The sequence below is a fragment of the Aphelocoma coerulescens genome, chromosome 2, assembly GCF_041296385.1.
Source record: "Aphelocoma coerulescens isolate FSJ_1873_10779 chromosome 2, UR_Acoe_1.0, whole genome shotgun sequence".
Taxonomy (NCBI): Eukaryota; Metazoa; Chordata; class Aves; order Passeriformes; family Corvidae; genus Aphelocoma; species Aphelocoma coerulescens.
The window spans coordinates 61,127,283-61,146,268 of record NC_091015.1 but is presented as its reverse complement, the minus strand read 5'-3'; the positions used below and the strand labels follow the sequence as shown (position 1 = coordinate 61,146,268).

The window sequence follows — 18,986 nt, the reverse complement described above, 5'->3', positions numbered from 1 at the left end:
GCACCCTGAGCAGGACACGTCTCTCTGTGCCTGCCATGCCAGTGGACCCTTCCTGGGGGTCTGCCGTGGGTCTGATGCAGGTCTGACATAAGAACTGAGCCCGTCTCTGACAGCAAACATAATGCCACTTTAAGGAAGCTGAGTCACCTTCACTGCTCTTCCCACCACCCACCTTTGGCAATTGCAAGGCCCCTCTTTCTTGCCAGATTCATGCCTGGTACAAACACCTCTTATCAAAGGCTGCTGCAGAAGGGCTGCCCCAGTCAGCAGCCTTAGGACAGGAACGAAAAAGGCCATTTGTGACCAGTTACTGCTGAAATGTGACTGTCTCAAAGAGTGATGGTGAAGCCCTTTCACATTCATTGCTGTAGGAGGCATGTGGGTCTGTCCCAGGTGCCATGGTAGGTGGTCCAGCTGTGGCTGTGGGCCTCCTCAGAGCACATTAGTTCTTTTATTGGCTGCCTTGTACATTTCTGATGTGTTCTGATGTAATTATTGGGCATTCAGATAGTTCCCCGAAGGCTGGCTTTGTTGTTCTCCTGGGTCGAGGTCAGGAGTGCCAAAGGGTAAGGCTTTGCTAAGGCTTGCTTAGTGCTGCTGTTGATAATGATGGAGCCTGTGGAAGAGACTTGTATTCCTCTCCTATCTTTTAACAGCAATTTTCTATATCTTATCTTCATCTGCCATATCCTGTGCAGGCAGATAGGGAAGTTAAACTGCAGCTGTGTTTCTTTGGCTGTCTTCTATTCTTGCACCCTCTGTCACTTTTCTGTTTATTTGAAGTTGACTGCACTGAACTCCGTGGAATTTCTGAATACTCATCCTTCCCAAACACCCACGGTTTTCTATACTTACATCATTCTTCATTTTAAGTTCCTCTCTTTTGGTGCTTTGAAAGTGGGATTTAGCAAGTCAGCGTCCTCACCTCTCTGGGGTAAGTACAGAGGCAATGCTCTGCCTCTGTCAGATACAGACAACACCAGTTTCCTGTCTGATAAGGACTTTTAAATCTACAAGTTGCTTTATGATCTTCACAGAGGAGGTGCATAGATGTACAATGTATATTTCAATTTCCTTCTTGATACTGATTATTCTTCCTCATAGCAATACTAACTTATCTAGAATCTTCTCAAGCCAGATGATCTCTAAAAGGGGGGGGGGGGGGGGGGAGAGGAAATAATGTGCCCCAAAAGAGCAAATATTTATTTAATTACTTTTATTAAAATAAAAATATCATGCATTAATACGCATTAGACATTTCTGAGAACCAGTAATATGAAGATTAAGACTACATAGTTTCTGCATAAAATAGGTTGAGCTGGTAAAACATGCAGCCTACGTACTGGAAGGGACTGGATGGAAAGATGAAAATGAGAAAGGTGCTGTTATGGCTTTTTTTTTTCTGTGTACAAAGTTCATCTATAAAGACAAAAATTATTTCATTTACTAATTGTGATACCAGGGACCTATCCAGGCTGAATGCATACTGACAGTTCCAGCTCCTCTCTTCTTTACTGTCTTGCCAATGCAGTGTATATTGCTCTGTTACGTTGAGGACCCTGCAATTCCTTTAATCTTTTGTCTGTTTCATGTTCCACCAGTTGGATAATTAAACACTGATACTCATGGTACACTAGGGCTTCATTTGACTGCCTTTGCTAACAGAATTTCTCTTCCTGCCTAGTATAGTACAACAATTTAAGTGACCAGTGTGACTCTGGTTGAGACTTTATTTTGCCTTAGCTATGTACTTTGGAAATGGCCAACACTACGGCTTCATATGGATCAGCTTTCGAGGGATTGCCTTCACTCTGCTTCTGCTCTTGTCATGGAAGTGGAGTGGAACCTGACATGTAAAAGAGCAGCTTTTTTTAGGGCCCTGATAAGCAGCACCTGGGCTTTCATATTGCACTTCCATTGGTCACAAGTGTTGCCTGTATTATTGCTTACATTATGAAACTCCAGCACTGTGCACACAGAGAGCCAAAGAGTCTTGAAGAGAGGAAAGACTGCTGTTACTAGCTTCACTAAGCTCTGGATAAATCCCCAAGGTGACAAATTTTCCCAGAAAAAAAAAATCTAAGTCCATCAAAAAAGAACCCTTTTGTGAGTTCTTCTCTGGCTACAAGCTACAAGCTAGCCACTGCTTTTTGTTCCCCCCAAATACAACAGTATATCACAATAAAAGTCCTCCAAAAATTAAAAACAATTAAAAAGAATAATATACACCTCATTTTTTCATCGCTCATATACAAACAATCTTTGATCAACAGTATAAACCATTAAACCATATAAAAGTCAAGAGTTTCTTATTTTACAAATAGTGCTTTCATAGTTGAGTAACTTTACAATGCTGTAAGGGTACCGTCTGTATCTGTGGATATATTGCTTGACAGTTTATTAAAACCAAGTCATTATACCTTATACTCGGTTGATTGCATCAATACAAAGCAGCCTAATATGGGCAATGGATCCATAGGATCTCTGATTATTGTGAGGGATTTTCAAAAATCACTCAACATTAGCCTTGTTTTATACTCTCAGTGTAATCAATTTAAACATCCCATTAATTTCAAGGAGAACACTATTAGGAATGTAGGATTAAAAAAGCAACGTAGGTATGTGAGCCAAGCCTCCTACCACTGCAGACAACTAGTTTGATTATTCCCTTTAATAAAATATGAGGATAACATTGATGGTGGTTGCAAATGCACACTCTCCAGCTAGCTTGTGAGAGGTAAGGAGAAAACTCTGGATAAATTCCAGCCTGATTGGAAATAATGTACTGCATTGTCTGTGTAGGAACAACACCTTCTGCCAGTCCAGTTGTTAGTGGCATTCTTGATTTTTGGTTTTCACCTTATTAATCAGAAAAACCCATTACTTCAAAGTGAGAGATGAGACCATAGGACCTGTGCTGCTGTGCATCCAGACAGCCCCATCTGCACCATGTTAGAAGATGACAGCAAAGCTGATGAAGCACCAGCCCCAAATCTTGGCTGAAGGCATTTTGCCTGCTGACTTCAGCAATGCAACAAGTGGTGTATCTTTTGCCAGGCAGGTCTCCAGTTATCAATTCTTTCCCTGGGAAACCCACTTTTGGATGCTGTTGAGGGCTTAGCTTGACCACTAGCTGTTGTACAGCCTACTATGACTGCACTTTTCTCTCCCTGCATAAAAAGAAGGGGTTGCACCAACCCGCAGTTCTCAGTCCACATGGCCATGGTAATAGAGGTGGTGATCTGCCTAACACCAGACATCAAACACAGGCAGGATGCATGGCAGAAAGTAAAGCATATCATGGAAGCTCTGTGATTTCAACTCCCCTGCATAATTAAAGTAATACATAACCAAGTGTTGCTTTAGTCTCACTGCCCGCCTACACACTTCCTCACACAAAAAAGTTATTTCATCATGTCTCATCTTCACATCATTGTATTTTTTCATGATACTGAGCCAAAATACCATGTATTTGCTTATTTTTTTCTTGGCTGTGTCTCTGTTTAGATATTGCATTAAGTGCAATATGGAGTAGCGGTTGTAGGTTTGGCCCTGAAGTGATACATGGTCCCGATATCCAGCTTGGTTTTCTATGGACAGTCTTCACCCTCCTGCCAAGCTCACTGGAGGCCTGACCCAGCCTAAATGAAGGGTGGAGCTCTGTAGCTCTTCCCTATAAAAAGAAGCTGTGGAAGTGGTGGTCAATACCCTATTCCTTTAAAGCAAGAAAACAAGACGTTACATCTTTGGTCCTAATGCAGCCCATTTGACAAGCTACTTGAAGGTGTCATGTTTTTCTTTTGTATAAATTTTTTTTTTCTATTATTTTCTTTATTATTTTAAAAAGGCTCCTTGAAAGTTGTATGTCAGAACAAAGAGGGAACACTTATAAAAAGAATAATAGAAAACGGGATCCCATTATAAAAATTTGAACCAGTGGTGATAAAACATTACAAAGCACTCTTGCTAAGTGTTATACACAGAGTCTGACATTTCACAAGTATAGAGTTTCCACCAAGGAGGAGGACACAGGTACATTTTCATACTTTGTCCTGATTCAGGTTTTTCTCATAAAGAAACTCTGGGGGAAACAATGGCCATAGTACCGTAACTGCTCATTCGAGAGGCAGTGGTCATACTAACAGATGTTGAATCTGAATGTGAAAAATGAGTGCTTGTCTGGAAATGCAAAGTTTCTCCTTGGCACCCTGAAGCACCCACAGACAGACCAAGACTACCCCAGACACCTTGTGATAGGACTTCTTTAAGCTGTTTGGGGTCCTGTGACATTGTTGTAACCCTAACTATGCCCCTCAGGGAAGAGATACCCCTCATAGTATGAATGCCATGTAGCTTGGTTTCGCACAAGCAATCTCTGCAACCCCCTTCACATGAAGCTGGGATCAGGGACAGGAGCACCTGTACCTGCAGGCCTCCATGATGTCCCTGTGCAAACTCAGCAGCTCTCTTGGGTACGGATTGGTCAGCTGCAGCCCTTCCCTGGCATTACTCCCCCTATACAAGCCCCTTCCTTTCAAACAAGCCACAGGACCACATTTTCTAATGCTAGTGTGGGCTTCAAGTCTCAGTGAGGTTGGTGGGATGGGGCATCACCCTGAGGCATTCCAGAAACCACCATCTAGTTCCAACTGCTCCCTCTAAAAAAACTTACTTCAATGTTGACTGTCAGCTGGGAACAAAAGGAAGCCCCTGGCCTCTGGATGAATTTACTTGACAAAATCAATTGCAACATGAAGAAAATTTTGCAGGTCAACTTCCTTTGCAGCAAAAGAAAACAACCCAAGGCCCAAAATGAAATCAAGTGTGTTGACACTGTACACAATCACTGGTAAACATCAAAGTAAGATGAAGACTCTTAACTTACATTTTCATACACTTAGAAGTTATTAAACGTTCTAAATTATTATTGCAAAAGGAGTTCTGTAGTAACTACTGCTTTATGAGAGATACTAAAGACTAACTTGTAAGTATTTTATTTTGTCTTCCATAAGAAGTATAGTAAAAAGGGAAATTCTATCTTTCTCAAGTGGTAAGACTCTGTTGGCTTTTATAAGAGGCTGTGGAACGCTACATTTCCCTATTTAGCTGTGTTTTTAAAATCAGCCTTTTCTACCCACACCTCCAGTTGACCTTTCAAGTTATTTTTGGATGTTGATTTATGCTGCCTAACTATATTTTCCTGTATGAGCACCTATGATCTGCTGGGGCCTCCTTGCTGCTAAATGTGCAGTGAGCTGCAATGGGAAAACCAGGACTTTTCTGCTACTTACTGTTTTTTTTAATCCTGGTGGAAATTATTTGGTATATTGCTACTGTCTGTTACCCTGTGAGCATCACCGTGCACAGCACCTGTGCTTCCAGCCACAGCTGGTCGCTGCACAGTCCCATCCACTCCCAGTGCCCCTATATCTGCCCCTGCAGGCACTACCCAGTTTTTATTTTTTGCTTGCTTTTGAATCATTACTGAGCTGCCAACTTACAAATCATGGCTTACAGGATGCCTGTTTAGCAGAAATACTTCACAATATATAGTTGATCCTGCCAATCTGGAATCTACATTTGTATCAACAGTTTGTGATCCTATGTCCTCTTTCCTACTTTTTTCATCAAAAACATCACTTTCAAAGGGAGATGTTCTTTCTAACTTACATTACTTAATTTTTAGATGAATCTCCTTGTTTCTAGCAATGAATTGCTACTGAATCCCTCCTGAATTGTTTTAAAAGGGCAAGTGTTAACCTCTATACATGCTACATAATGTTGGTGACACACATTGCTATTTCTCAGTGGCTTTCTTGTTTTAGCTAACAGATTAAACAGATTAAAATCAATAAATTTCTTTGTGCAATAGTGTTTGAAAGATTCTGTGGGAGAATATGCACTCTGTGATTTTCTAGTGTTTGGCTTGGAGACATAACAGATTCAGCAAATTGAAAAATTATCTGTGAATTCTGTTAAGATCTTTTTTTAGTTTTATGTACATTTCTGCCAGGGCGGTGGGTGGGGAAAAGCAGCGCTGCCTGTGCGCACATGTTGCACACTTGTGAGAGCAACACAACAAATCTGCTCCCAGGAATGCAAGGAGAAATCTGCCGCTAATTGGACGTGGGAACTGAATTTTGGTTACTGTTTTAAATACAAGCCACTGAGAAGCCAAGCCACTGAGAATCCAAGTCAAACATTGCATCTTCCAACACTGCTGTGTCTGGGACTGGGTCATGGTGAGACACATCTACCAAACAGAACAATCTCTGGATTCTGACCCAACATGCCACTCCACTCTGTACTGTAGTGAGACCCATAAGCTGTACACATACAAACTGCTAATGCATGTTGCTAAAAAAAGGGCTCATTTCACATGACTGGAGGGCTCTTTTCCTCAGTAAATCTGTAAAAAAATCCTTACTGCTCTAAGGATTTGCTGCTTGATCCTGGACTTCAGATGCAATACTTAAACTGAAACACATAATGATATATTCAAAACACGGCAGCGGCATAAATTTGACTGTTTCTTGCTACTTAATATAGACTACAGATCCTCTCCAAGTCAGCTGCTTATGCTACCCTCAAGCAAGGTGCCACCATTCAAATAGTTAAAGGCCTTTGTCCCCAAATAAGAATTTGCTTTCTGATCTAGTGGTTTGATTAAAATAGCACTGCCAAGCTGTTGGTGGGATGCATCTAAAGGACTGACTAAATTCACACTTTAGGCACTTTACTCCTCCTATATTCATAAGAAATGTTAGTGATGGAATAATTTTATGGGTCACTGGAAAGAGTAGCTGCTTTTGCTGCTGTGACTGACTTACAACATCAAGCTAAAATCTCAGCCTCACGTTGCCTGCCTATACCACACTAATGACCAGAAGATGATGCTGTGCATTTTAAAGAAGCAGTAGGCAACCCTGTGCTTCAGAAGAGGGAGATAATATTTTCCATCACTCCAGATTATTCTTTCTTTCCTTAATTCATTCTCACTGCTCCTTCTGCATTGCCAGGATAGTAACCCCAAAGGGACATGTAACTAGCCTCAGCATCTGCTCCAGAGTGGGACAGCAATTGGCAGTATTCTACTTTGAAGTGAGTGAAGTGTACTACTTAGATACCCCTTTTCTTTGCCAAATGTATAAGGGAAAATGATTTCTGCTCTGAGCCCCTTCGAGAAGGAAAATAAAGCTGCTCGGCTAGAGCTACCTGTGTTTCTTGCCTTAGTCAAGTTTAATTTAGTACAGTTCTTCCAGTCTGTCTCGTGAGTGCTCCAATTTGCCACTATTTGCATTTCCTTGACATTTAATTGAAGTCTGTTAAACGTTATCTGACACTTCATTTTTCAGTTACAGCAACATCTTTAACAGTTTTGTTGAAGAAGAAAGGCATTTTGACAACCTGACAGCTGCATAGGGGATCAGAACAAAAAAAAGTCTTGGGTTTGACCATCAGAAAACAGACTAGTGAGCACTTTATAATCATGTATAAGTGACTTGGAGGTGTGCTCCTCTTGTCAGTTTGTAGATGTAGTGGTCAGCAGGTGATGCATTGTGCCATTTCGCTCCTTGTGCTAGTTTTCCCCAGACCAATCCACTCCATACTGCCCCGGGCAGAATCACCCATACGTCCCTCAGATGCACTTCTCACCTTTGGGCCAAAAGGCAGTATATGGAGCCAATTTGTAAAAATCTGGTGGTTTGGAATAACAGTTTCAGTTCCAGAAGATTTGGAACATAATTTTTTTTCCTGCTGGTGATCTGAGCAACACTTAGCAGACGAGCAGTACAAGCATCTGATCTTGTAAAAGATCCAAAAATTCTGTTAGAAACATTTATAAAAATACAGAATGTAGAAAGGAATTTGACTGTACAATGTGTACAGCTCTTAAGTTCATCCCAGAGTGGCTTTTTACCATGCTACCATTTGAAAATGAAAGGAATGCATCTGTATTTCTTCAGTCCAGGAAGATCCTGCTCCATCCCAACATGCATCCAAGCACAGGTTAGGGGCCTCAGTTATTACATGGAAATGGGCAAGGAAAGACCCAAACTACCATCAGACAGGCTTTGCAGTTTAAAAGCCCCATGCTGAAAAGGAGAGGTGTGCTTTTTGATGCATTGTGGTTGCCATTTGCTCTGAGCCAGAGTCTGCTCTTGCAGCAGCCAACAGTTCACTTATCCAGCTTGCCTTGCTGCAAGAAGAAATTCTCTATGGTCATGCTGAGGCTTCGATGTATTCGCTTTTTGGTGCTGCTACCCTCAAGTACTCTGGGTTTTCTGCTGTGGGAACTTTCAAGAGACCATTAGGTTTGGTTTCCTTCGGTAAGAAGTCCTGCTGGTAGTCAGGATTGTCCAGATTTATTTGGTGGTTGCCTGCCTGGATCCAGTAGGGAGAGCTCTCAAAGACTGTCTTGGCCAGTGGAGACTGGTTGGTGTTGAGATACTCAGGGTTGTCCACAGCTGTGCTGTGTGAATTCTGGTAGCTGGAGTCTGTGGGGACCTTTGAGTTTGCTGTGAGAGAGAAGTTGTTGTAGATTGGATTCTGGACTGCTGAGGCAGATGCTTTCTTGGGCACCAACTGGTTTACATATTCTAGAATTAGAAGAAAATAAGAATGAGAAGGAATGAAAAGGAAGATATAAAATTAATGCAGCCATTTGTGTCCCTTGACATTTAGTTTCAACCCAGCTGCCACTTGCTCTTCGCACACGGCACATCTCTGAACTTCCCAGAGTGGAAAAGAGCCACAGGCAAGAAATGCCACTCTGTGGCACCGAACATGCTGCCCTGAGGTTCACCGTCAAGAATTTTGTTTGCTAACCAGCAGAAAGATGGCTTGGACCACGAGACAGGGAGATAGCTACTGCTGATTTTAGCGGTGTGTGGGTGGCTGTGTCCCAGATAGTGTTCTGAAACGGCAGTTTGGGAGGTTAGCTGCCAGAAGCTGTTTCCCTGGAAAAAATGTTTAGAGATGAGGAAAATGCCTAGAAAATACAGGACTGGCAGTAACAGTGACTCCACATTTCACGTCAATGCTATTCCTCGCAGGGCCTTTCACCCTTTTTAGCTATGGCATATTCTTGGAACGGTTGGTTGGGACTTTTTAAGGACACAAAGCATCATCACTGCATTATCCAGCCCCACCTCCCTCAGTGCTCACTGGCTCTCTCTCTACACTGGACCTCCTACAGTGTGTCCACGTGCCTTCTGTGGGTCAACTTCTGAAAGCAATGAAACAGCCATAAAGCTTTTTATATTGCTGAAATGGTAAAAGGAATGAAACCATAATTTAGAGGATATTTTCTCAAGTAGAAAGCTTTAAACACATAACCACACATGCAAACTCCCTGCCTAGATGACACACATGGCTAACATAAGGAACTCGGCTCGTGAGGGAATTGAAATGAGAAATGGTCAGAAGCAGACAGATAAAGGCTAGGGAAACTGTATGTGCACACTTTTCCACTCCTATTTACTGAGCAAAAAGGGTAGAAAACATTTGAATTGCTTCCTTTCTATAAAAAAGGAAGGAAAATGATTATATTTGCAACCAAATGGCTTGTGAATGAGTGGCCATGGGATGGAAACAGGAGAGGTACTCACCTGGGGCTGGTAGGAAGCTGTCATCTATGCTGTCCTCCAAGAAAGCGCCTGTTGGGTCTGAGCTATACCTCTGGACAAAGCTGTCTTCCCGCACAGGGTGCCCCTGCTAGGACGGAAGTAGAGAAAAACAGTATTAAAGGGACTGATTTGTAGAAGCTGTTCCACAGAGGATGACTTACTCCTTTATTAAAGGTCATTCTACTTACCCCGTTCCTGTCAATGCAGGTTGTAGCAGAGTTGTTGCTGGTAGCACTCTTAAAAGACAGAGAAAGAAAATACAGACATTATGAGAAAGCAGTTCACTCTTAAAATGGCTTGTCATGTTTCCACAGTGGAAAAATTTCATACCAATGAACTCAAGAGAGGAGTGCGAGATGTTGAAGGGCTGTTGAAAAAGCCCTGGTGTGGCACGAGGTACTCATCTGCATCCACTATATCTTCCATGTCCTCCTCCTCCATCAGGGTGCGATAAAACTTGGAGTCCGTAGGGCTGGGCAGGTGCATCCTATCATCTCCCTGTTAAAAAAGTCAGCATTAGACAGGACTTGCAGACTCCTTTCAAGCCCTCATTCTCCCCTTTTCTCTGAGACAAAGTAATTTAACAAGAGGCACAAGATGCAAAACCTTGGTTCACAGATTCTGAGTTGGAAGGGACACACAAAGGCCATCAAGTCCACTGCTCAAGTAAATGGCCCATACAGAGATCTGTGTGTTTAACCAAATTTACCTAGAGTTTAGGGGAACTTGGGCCTGCAGTCTCAGTCCATGCTGCCATAAAATAACTCCATTTTGAAGAGGAACAAACTCTGTTCTCCTCTCATGACTACAGTATGGACTGTTCCTGGTCCTAGACTGGGACCAGTGCTAAGAAAATAGTGATCAGTCTTGACATTTTGTTTGTGGTTCTAGCTGAATGTGTTAAAACCTGGAAAGCAACAACAAATCTGGCCTTCAGTTATCCATATTATATGTTTTCATATGTCTTACTAGTTACTTTGGGCCTCAGATGAAATGCCCACCAGACATCTTCCCACTGCAGTTAGTACCTGTATAACGAGATAGCGTGGAGGGTCACGGGCCATTTTTGAGAATTCAGCTATCAGCTCACGAAACTTGGGACGGCTGTCTGCATCAATCATCCAGCCTGCAGGAAAAGTAATGCACAAACAAAACTGTTTTGGTGATCAAACACAGAGTCTAAAATAAAATATAACAGCAAAAAGAGCAGTGCTATGCATGGAACAAAGAAAGGAGCTACCCCTACGGGACCACCATAAACAGTTCATTCACCAGCCACGGGTGTGAATTTCAGCATTTAAAATGCAGATCTTGGCAGTTTTGGGAAGAAGGAAATAAAACCCCATGTTGGAAAACCTTCAGGCTGAGTCTGTCTCCTCTCCTATCTCCACGGGGGCAGGCAGATCCCACTTGAGGGATAATCCAAATTAGTCTGCTTTGAAAAAAAGCTCTTGAAAGAGAGGAAGCAAACTGACACCAGTGGGTGCCTGCAAAGGTACCATGATTTGACCATTGGATAGTCCCCAGACTGCTTAATCGAGTCCTGGGAAGCCTACAGCAGAAGCCTCCCTCCGTACCAGATATCTTCTAAAATTCAAAACATCCTCACTGGAGACATTTTAGAAGATTACTGCAACCAAGCTGTATTTAATTAGTAAACAGATTTTAACAAAAGTAAGTCCTCAGAGCTTAGTGTGGATCAATGCTAGAAGAGATTTCAAATATAGATACTGGAGGTTTTACATGTGATATTAGTTAAGAAACCCACATTTTCTGTAACCAACTAACAGATGAGCTGATCTAGGAGACTCTTGTGTTTAAAATTAAAAATAATAAAGGTCAAGCTTAGTGTGTCTAGAGGAACTCAGAAGAAACAGCCTATCTGTAGTAATGGAGAAATGCAGTGGTAATAAGTAATCTGAAATCTGCATTAGACACAGGCATCCGCATTAGACAAAATCTCAGAATTTCCAGTGACTTTTTACTATGCTAGAATATGATTCCCTGCTAATTCAAAAGGAAATGCTTCTTGCTTTTAGACAAAATGGAGCGTTTGATGTTCTTGCAGGAGCAGCATCTACTGTTTCTGACTTTACCTCTGAGATGCCTGTATTTAAAAGCTGTTTTTTAAATTAAAAAATTAGTAATTATTGTGCAATAACTTTGAATATTTCAGTTTATACTTTCTGATTATAAAAGAAGTGACTGGGAATCCTAAATTCCTTTAGACAAAATGGCACAGCTTCAATAGGGTCTGCACTGCAGCCTGCAAACATGAGGTCACCAGAGCAGTGAAAGATGTGCAGCTGAGTCCTGTGCCAGAAGGAAGGCTCAGCCCCCAGCTCCTCACACTCTTGCACTTAAATTCAGTGTAATGGCATGAAAGGGATGGGGACACTCCATTGGCTGAGTTTTAAAATCAACAGGTGCTTGATTAGGTGACTGCCAAATGCCTCCTTTCTACATCTGGACTGACCCTAAGGAAAGACAGGGGCTGACGTGTCAGTAGGGTTCAGAATCTCTGAGGAGGAGTTTCTAGGACATTGCTTTGGCATCTGGGCACCTCCCAGGCTAGGTGCACACTTCTGGATGCAGTTCCTGCTTGCCCTGCTGAGCACAGGATCAGGCTCACATTATGTGGTGCTTGTCCCACCACAGGAATATGTGGGTGCTCTAGGATTCCCCAAAATTGCTGCACTATGGAGCGTTCATGGTAGCGTGGCTCCTGTTTCAGGAACAGGTACATGTTGCTCTAGTGAGAAGGTCTTAAATGCCACCTAGTGGGCTGCTTATCACATCCTCACAGCAGTGAGCAGGGATGCGGCAGTCATGGCCTAGAGATGTGTGTGAAGCCAGGTAGTAATCAGACATTTAGTAGCTGATATAGATGGAAAGGGGGTTTGAGGTTCAGAAGCCCTTTGGTGTGCCCTAAAATGGTCAGAAAGTGCTTCAGAAACCCTCTGCTCTTGAGCTACTTTACTGCAACAGCTGCATGCCAAAAAGGGACCAGCCAAAAGTAAGGAAGAAATTGGAAAAGGAACTGTGAATCCTTATGTGTATCTGACATTACCATGGTGCCTGCACTCCCGACACTCCTTTAGTAATAATCCACGTCTGATTGCAGTGGGAGGCATATTACTGAACTAAGGGGGAGCTTGGAGGAGAAGGCAGTGTTCATTTTATTTCCTAGACACACAAAACCAGAATATCAGGCAAAGTGGTTGGTGTCATGCTAATTTATACTGCCTGACCATATCAGTTTAAAATAATTAACAATATCAGTCAGTGGTGTGAGTGCTGAAAAAAACATTAGCTGGTTGAATGAGTGACTCATGAAACTACATCCCGTGCTCCTAGGTAAAGCTCAAGGTGTCGGAACACACTCTGGTGTCATCACACAACCCTAGTTCTGTCCCATTACCAGGAACACAGCATAAAATGCAACTGAGTTACTTATTCAACTTAGATGAGCAGCCACAACCCCAAGTGTAAACTCACATTTGACCATGATCATGTACACGTCGATGGTACAGATGGGGGGCTGTGGCAAACGCTCGCCCTTCTCCAGGACAGAGGAGATCTCACTGGCAGGGATCCCTTCATATGGCTTGGACCCAAATGTCATCAGCTCCCAAACTGTCACACCTGCAGGGGGGGAAGAGAAGAAGAGAAGATCATGAGAGACTGCCAGGAGCTGGACTGCTTGGCCTGGGTGTGGAGAGGTGGCGAGCAGAGAGGGGTCCCCTGGAAGCAGGTCCCCAGTTTTGCCAGAACTCCAACAAGAGAAAGCATTTTCTGGCATGATTTTATAGAGAGATTAATATAACAGTTTGAAATTATCCTGCTTCCCTTTAAGGTTTTGCTTTGTTCCTTTTTTTTTTTTTTTTTTTTTTTTTTTTAAATCTCAGCTAAAATATTAGTGTTGAACATTCCACAAACTTCCCAGCCCCACAGAAAGGAAATGCAGGTCTCCCAACTCCAACACAGCAAGTGGTTTTAAAAATGGAAGTTGTCTCTTTGTTTGAAAACAATCTCTCTGGAGATGAGCAAAAGCAGTTTTTGAAACACGTGTAAACCAGCTGCCTAAGTGTCATTTACTGACATACCATGGACTCTTGTGATGTAGCTGTTGTGATTGTCTAGTAGCTTAGGATACAAAACAAGATTTTGGATGCCATGATACATAAATGGATTAAGAAGACCAGAGGCTGTACTGTTTTGAAAAGGACACAGGATCTGACCATCTGCATTAAATATTTTCCAGGAATATAAGAGCCCATGGGGGGGAAATTTTGCAATAGGTTGCTTTGAAAAGTTTCCTTTCTGCTCCATTCTTTCAAGCTGGCTTTATGAACTATACCAAATACAAAATAAATTCTCTAAGAAGGTTATCATTTTGCTTCCTTTTAGCACAGTCCTCTCAATAGCAGGACAGCATAAGCATTTTAGGCCTCAGCAGAGTACACTGATTGACACCGACTGACAGTGAGGCTGATGATTTTAAGTCTTCCTTCTAGTTATGTGGCTCTACTGCCAGCTCCATTATATTTCACGTGAAGCTGGTGAAGAAAAACATCAATAGAACTTCAGCAAATGGTCCAGAATCTCCTACCTGTAGCCCCTTTCAGGGGAGGGGTCATTACCCAAAGCATATTCTGTGAAACATCTTACACCTCACTCACATGTTGAATAGGTGATTTGGGCCCAGTGTTTATATATTTGATCTCTTGTTCTTCTCACAATAGAGAGTAAAAGGCCAGTGTAGAGTCATCAGCAAATCCTGAAAATTTCCAACCCATCTACAATAATTGTAACTGCTTTTAAACTCACCGTAACTCCAGACATCACTTTGATGAGTGTAAATCCGGTGTAAAATTGACTCCAATGCCATCCATTTAATTGGAACCTAGGAAAATTCACAAAGAATCCTTAAGAGGCTGACCCAAAATTTACCAGGGATATTTACCACCAGGTGGTGTGTAAATCAATAGTTTGGTTGCAGAAGGAAAAAAACAGACCAAACCACTACAACAGCCAACACAACTATCCGAATGGTAGAACAGGCAACTTTTAAGTCCCCCTTTATTATTTTCATATATCATGAAGAACCTGGAAACATGGAATACTAGGTATATCAGAAATGTCTCTTACAAAACTGTTTTACAACATTTTTAACAGTCAAGTAACTACATTTTAGCCTTCTATCAGAACAGAACACAAATCCAGTCTTAGGCTACATGACAAAGACTGATCTACACTCATATGGTTTCTATTTATGGCCTCTGCAATATTTGCAAGCAGCTTCTCTTTAATTTCTCAGCAGGACACATTCCCTCCATCAGCACGCGGTACAACATGCAGGCGTGTTGAACCTATTTCTTCTGCTATAAATATACAACATTCCCTTTCTCTTTTTAAACTGCACAGTGTTATTGGTGTTGGCTACACCGATGAGTTTTCCCAGACATTCTGGGTGGGAATTTCAAAAGCATTTGCTGCTCTGCTATCTCTGCTCCCACTGCAGTCCCACTGGCCTGATGCTGCTTTGGCTGATTTCAGAGGACTTCCACAGGCTTCAAAGGCAGCATGCTGAGATGGCAGCTGAGAGCTTTGAAAAACACATTCCCTTTTTCCCCCCTTTGTGTGAGGCTTGTGTGCAAGCACAAACACCGGCAAATGCGCAGCAGTTCATTCTGCAGTGTGCTTTACCTTGCCTCCCTCAGCATGGTATTCCTTCTCGTCTGCACCGAGAAGCTTTGCCAGCCCAAAGTCGGTGATTTTCACATGTTGAGGAGTCTTAACAAGGACGTTCCTGGCAGCAAGGTCACGGTGCACCAGGCGCCGTTCCTCCAGATAGTTCATTCCCTGCAATATAACACACTGTTGGTAAGGCCTCATGCACTCGGAGCTCGGAGACCCAAGTAAGTCACCAAACCTCAGCTGCTTTGTGGTAACTACACACACCACACGTGGTAAGTTATCCCACCTGCACTCTCCATTTACATGATGTTTATTGCAGGGTGAGGATGAGTACTTGCACTGTTACTCTTACCCTCCAGGAACCTTCTTGTGGGTCCAGGAACTGGTGCAGTGATGAAGGAAAAAGAGGCAGTAGTGGGTATAGTAGATATTAGCAGGACATGTGGTTCCTTTGGGATTTACTTCAAGAAATACAAGATCAGGATGGAACTTACAAATAAGGGGACAAAGTCTTCTTTCAGCTCTACTTATGCAAACCCAGTGACTTCAGGAGAGCACAGTACAGAGTTTAACTATCCCCTGCCATTATGTACACAGGCCAACCCTACAGAGAGTATGTAGACAATCATTCGAAGTCGCTCATACTGTGTTTTATTACAGGCAGTGTACTCTGCCTTCTCCTTGCTAACAATGAGGCAGTCCACTGCAAAGGTGAAAATGGGAGAAAAATAAAAAAATCATTTTAAGTCTGAACTCAGAGTTGCATCCAGTTCCCAGTCCTCTTTGAAAAAGGCAAGTTCTTCCAGTTTCACTGCCTCCCATGATTAGGCTGGATTCACCATAGCATACGTGCTTTTTTCGGATGACTGCCTCTCGAGGAAGAATATAACTAATTGTGCTGGTTTGACTTCTAAAGCATAAATTTAACAGCTGTGTTTCTGACCACAGAGATTGCTCCCTTTTCCCTCAGTCTCTTGCTGTATGGAATCAAAAAGTTCATGATTTCCAAGTTTCCTGCAATATCTTTTCCAAAACCCACAATTATTCCCAGTCCACACGTTTCTGCTGTCAGTAGCTTATGCACTTGTATTTTTATGAAGAGAATTAATAAAAAATTACTTTTAACCTACAAAGTTAACACCAAAACGATCATGTTGATGTGATGGCAGAGGACTGGAGGGAATAACTGCCTTCCATCCTCCACCCGCTTCCTAAGCCCACTTCTAACCTGGACCACCATCGAATCCTCCCCCCAAGTCCCTCAGCAGAACTTCACCCATGCACTGCTAATGTTGCCAAAACAAACCACCCAAACAAACTGGCGCAGTGCCACTACGAGCGTGCACTGAATCCCACAAATAGATCTTTAGCAAGCAGAGCTCTTGAAACAAGGACTCTTGAGCTGCTGACAGAAAACAGACTATCTTAAAAAAAATAATAATTCCGTAATCTAGCCCTAGTAGGACAAAAATTTTCCTGCTAAACATGACTTGCTGCAGAGGCTAATAAGACTCAGAGCTGCTGAAAGGCAGAATATCAGTGTCACACCAAGCTGTTTAAGGCGCTGATGGCTGAAGACTCGTGCACATGCTACACTGAAGATGTTGAACTGCCCATTTAGAAAGTTCAGCAGATCTTTAATTGTGTGGAGGCCTGGGGTTTAAGCCATTTTTCATCACTAAGCATGAGACCAATGTGTTCAAAGAGTTCCTTCACAGTGTTTCTGCACATGGAGTGTTTATGCTCTGTCATAACATCTTGCCTGAAAGAGAGGACTCCATACCTCAGGCAAAGATAATGTTTTAAAAGATGCAAAGAAAACTTATTTCAAAGCTGTGAAAACAGAAACAAAAATAAGCTTCCCAGGGAACTTGCCTCCTGCTAGTTAGCTACCAGACATGTATTTGTTTCAATTTTTTTTCCACTCATAAGTAAATTTTTAAAGAGTCAGAGAACTTTCAAAAATCTGGGATAACTTTATCAGAGTAGCAACACCAGACACATTGGTGGGAAAAAGCTGTACACAAGATTTATGAGTGCTTTGAGGAAAACTTCAGTGTGGAGCAGCACAAAGGAGTATGTTGAAGGTCAGGAATTGCTGGCAAGGGTAGAAGTTGCTATGGGCAAATGTTGAACCGCCATGAAAAAATCAAACGGAAGCAAACAATTGTGAATAGCAACCTTTTGGGCAAGTGATGCCCCAAGGATCCATTTGGGGACCAATATTGCCACCTTAAAAATTAACAAGGAGAAGAAGGAGGAGGAGGGAAATATGGCCTCCAGCTCATCCTCCAAAGGGACTGAAACCAGGACAGAGCAGTAATTGATTTTAAACAAGAAAGCAAAAGAGTCACAAAAGGCACCAAAAAAATGCAATCCACATCCCAGGTGGACACATAAATTAAAATTCACTTGTTGTGGAGCGCAATGTAAAAAAAGTACACACACTGAGATGAAGAATGTGCTCTGTAGACATTTGGTGGGTACATTTCTGAGGTCCTCAGCATGTTTCCTGAAAGCAAACCACAGCTGGGATGTATACAAGGCCTCAAGGGACCGATAAGGTTTTAAGTGTGTGGTTATCCTGCAGACCAGCATTCCTGAAATAAGCAGCATTAAAGCAACCATGCTGTGTGGACACTGCCATGTCATATGACGAATCTTCAACAAATTGCAGTTATTTTTTTGCTGGTTTTGCTTTGTTCTTCCACACTTGCAAATGGCTAACCACCATCCAAACACAGCATATTGCTGCTAAGGACTAGAGGCTGTATTGCAGTTCCTTTGCTGCTCTTTGGCAAACAGTACCAGGTGTGATAATGAGTCTTCTATGGCCATTGCAGTTAGCTTACAGACCCCAACTCAGCACCTATAAATTACAGAACAGCTCTGGGGCGCCTTTTGGTCAAAGGCAGCCTGTGCAAGGATGGAGCTGGTATCCAATAATCAGCAGTTTCGATCCCTGGCCTCAGAGATTTCAGCATGAAACTCTGAGGCACACAAGAAGGTGTGTTCAACAACATCACTGTCCTGTGACACAGCCCGAAGAAATCCACTGATGGAAGCAGCATTTTGCTATGGGAATTGACAAATTCTGTTGCCTTCCCTGCTGTCTGTGCTGCATCACATTTGCATCACATTATCATTTCAATACTGGGTGTTTGGTTTGGACATAAATGTCAAGGTGACATTATTATGCTGCCTAGAAGCATTTTGAAGAATAGTTAAGGTTTGCTCATCAGTATGAAAACAGTAAGTTGTTCCAGAAAAAGTAACTGCTTATTTCCATGTATAAGATACCTAGGATCCAGGTGGTGAAACAGAAAGAGTTGCAGAGACAGGTAATTAAATAAACACATTACATGCTGTCAGAGTTTTAGCTGATCCCGAGTTCTGGTCTGCTTACCTTTGCAATCTGCACACACCAGTTGAGGAGGTACTGGGAGCCGATGTTGTCCTTGTGCTCTCGGATGTAATCCAGGAGGCAGCCATAAGGCATCAGCTGTGTGATGAGCTGAACAGTTGAAGTGAGGCAGATTCCCAACAAGCGACACACATGAGGATTGTCAACACTAGCCATCACATAAGCTTCCTGAGAAGAAAGGCAAAGAAAGCAATGTGAAATACTCCCTTGGGCATGACATGAATATTTGGAGG

At 42.4% G+C, this 18,986-nt stretch overlaps 1 protein-coding gene across 2 annotated transcripts in view; it reads right to left on the bottom strand.

Moving 5' to 3' along the window:
* Positions 1–1,201: 1,201 nt before the first annotated feature.
* Positions 1,202–18,986, bottom strand: part of EGFR (epidermal growth factor receptor) — a 158,389-nt gene continuing 140,604 nt past the window's right edge. The window contains exons 20-28 of one of the 2 annotated variants that reach the window (XM_069007755.1): positions 18,736–18,921; positions 15,339–15,494; positions 14,460–14,535; positions 13,128–13,274; positions 10,658–10,755; positions 9,960–10,127; positions 9,818–9,865; positions 9,612–9,717; positions 1,202–8,600 (exon numbers count right to left, since the gene is read on the bottom strand). In XM_069007755.1, coding sequence (XP_068863856.1) covers positions 8,224–8,600; positions 9,612–9,717; positions 9,818–9,865; positions 9,960–10,127; positions 10,658–10,755; positions 13,128–13,274; positions 14,460–14,535; positions 15,339–15,494; positions 18,736–18,921 — 1,362 coding nt within the window. In that variant the 3' untranslated portion in view covers positions 1,202–8,223. The remainder of the gene's footprint in view (positions 8,601–9,611; positions 9,718–9,817; positions 9,866–9,959; positions 10,128–10,657; positions 10,756–13,127; positions 13,275–14,459; positions 14,536–15,338; positions 15,495–18,735; positions 18,922–18,986) is intronic. The other variant, XM_069007756.1, reaches the window with a different exon arrangement.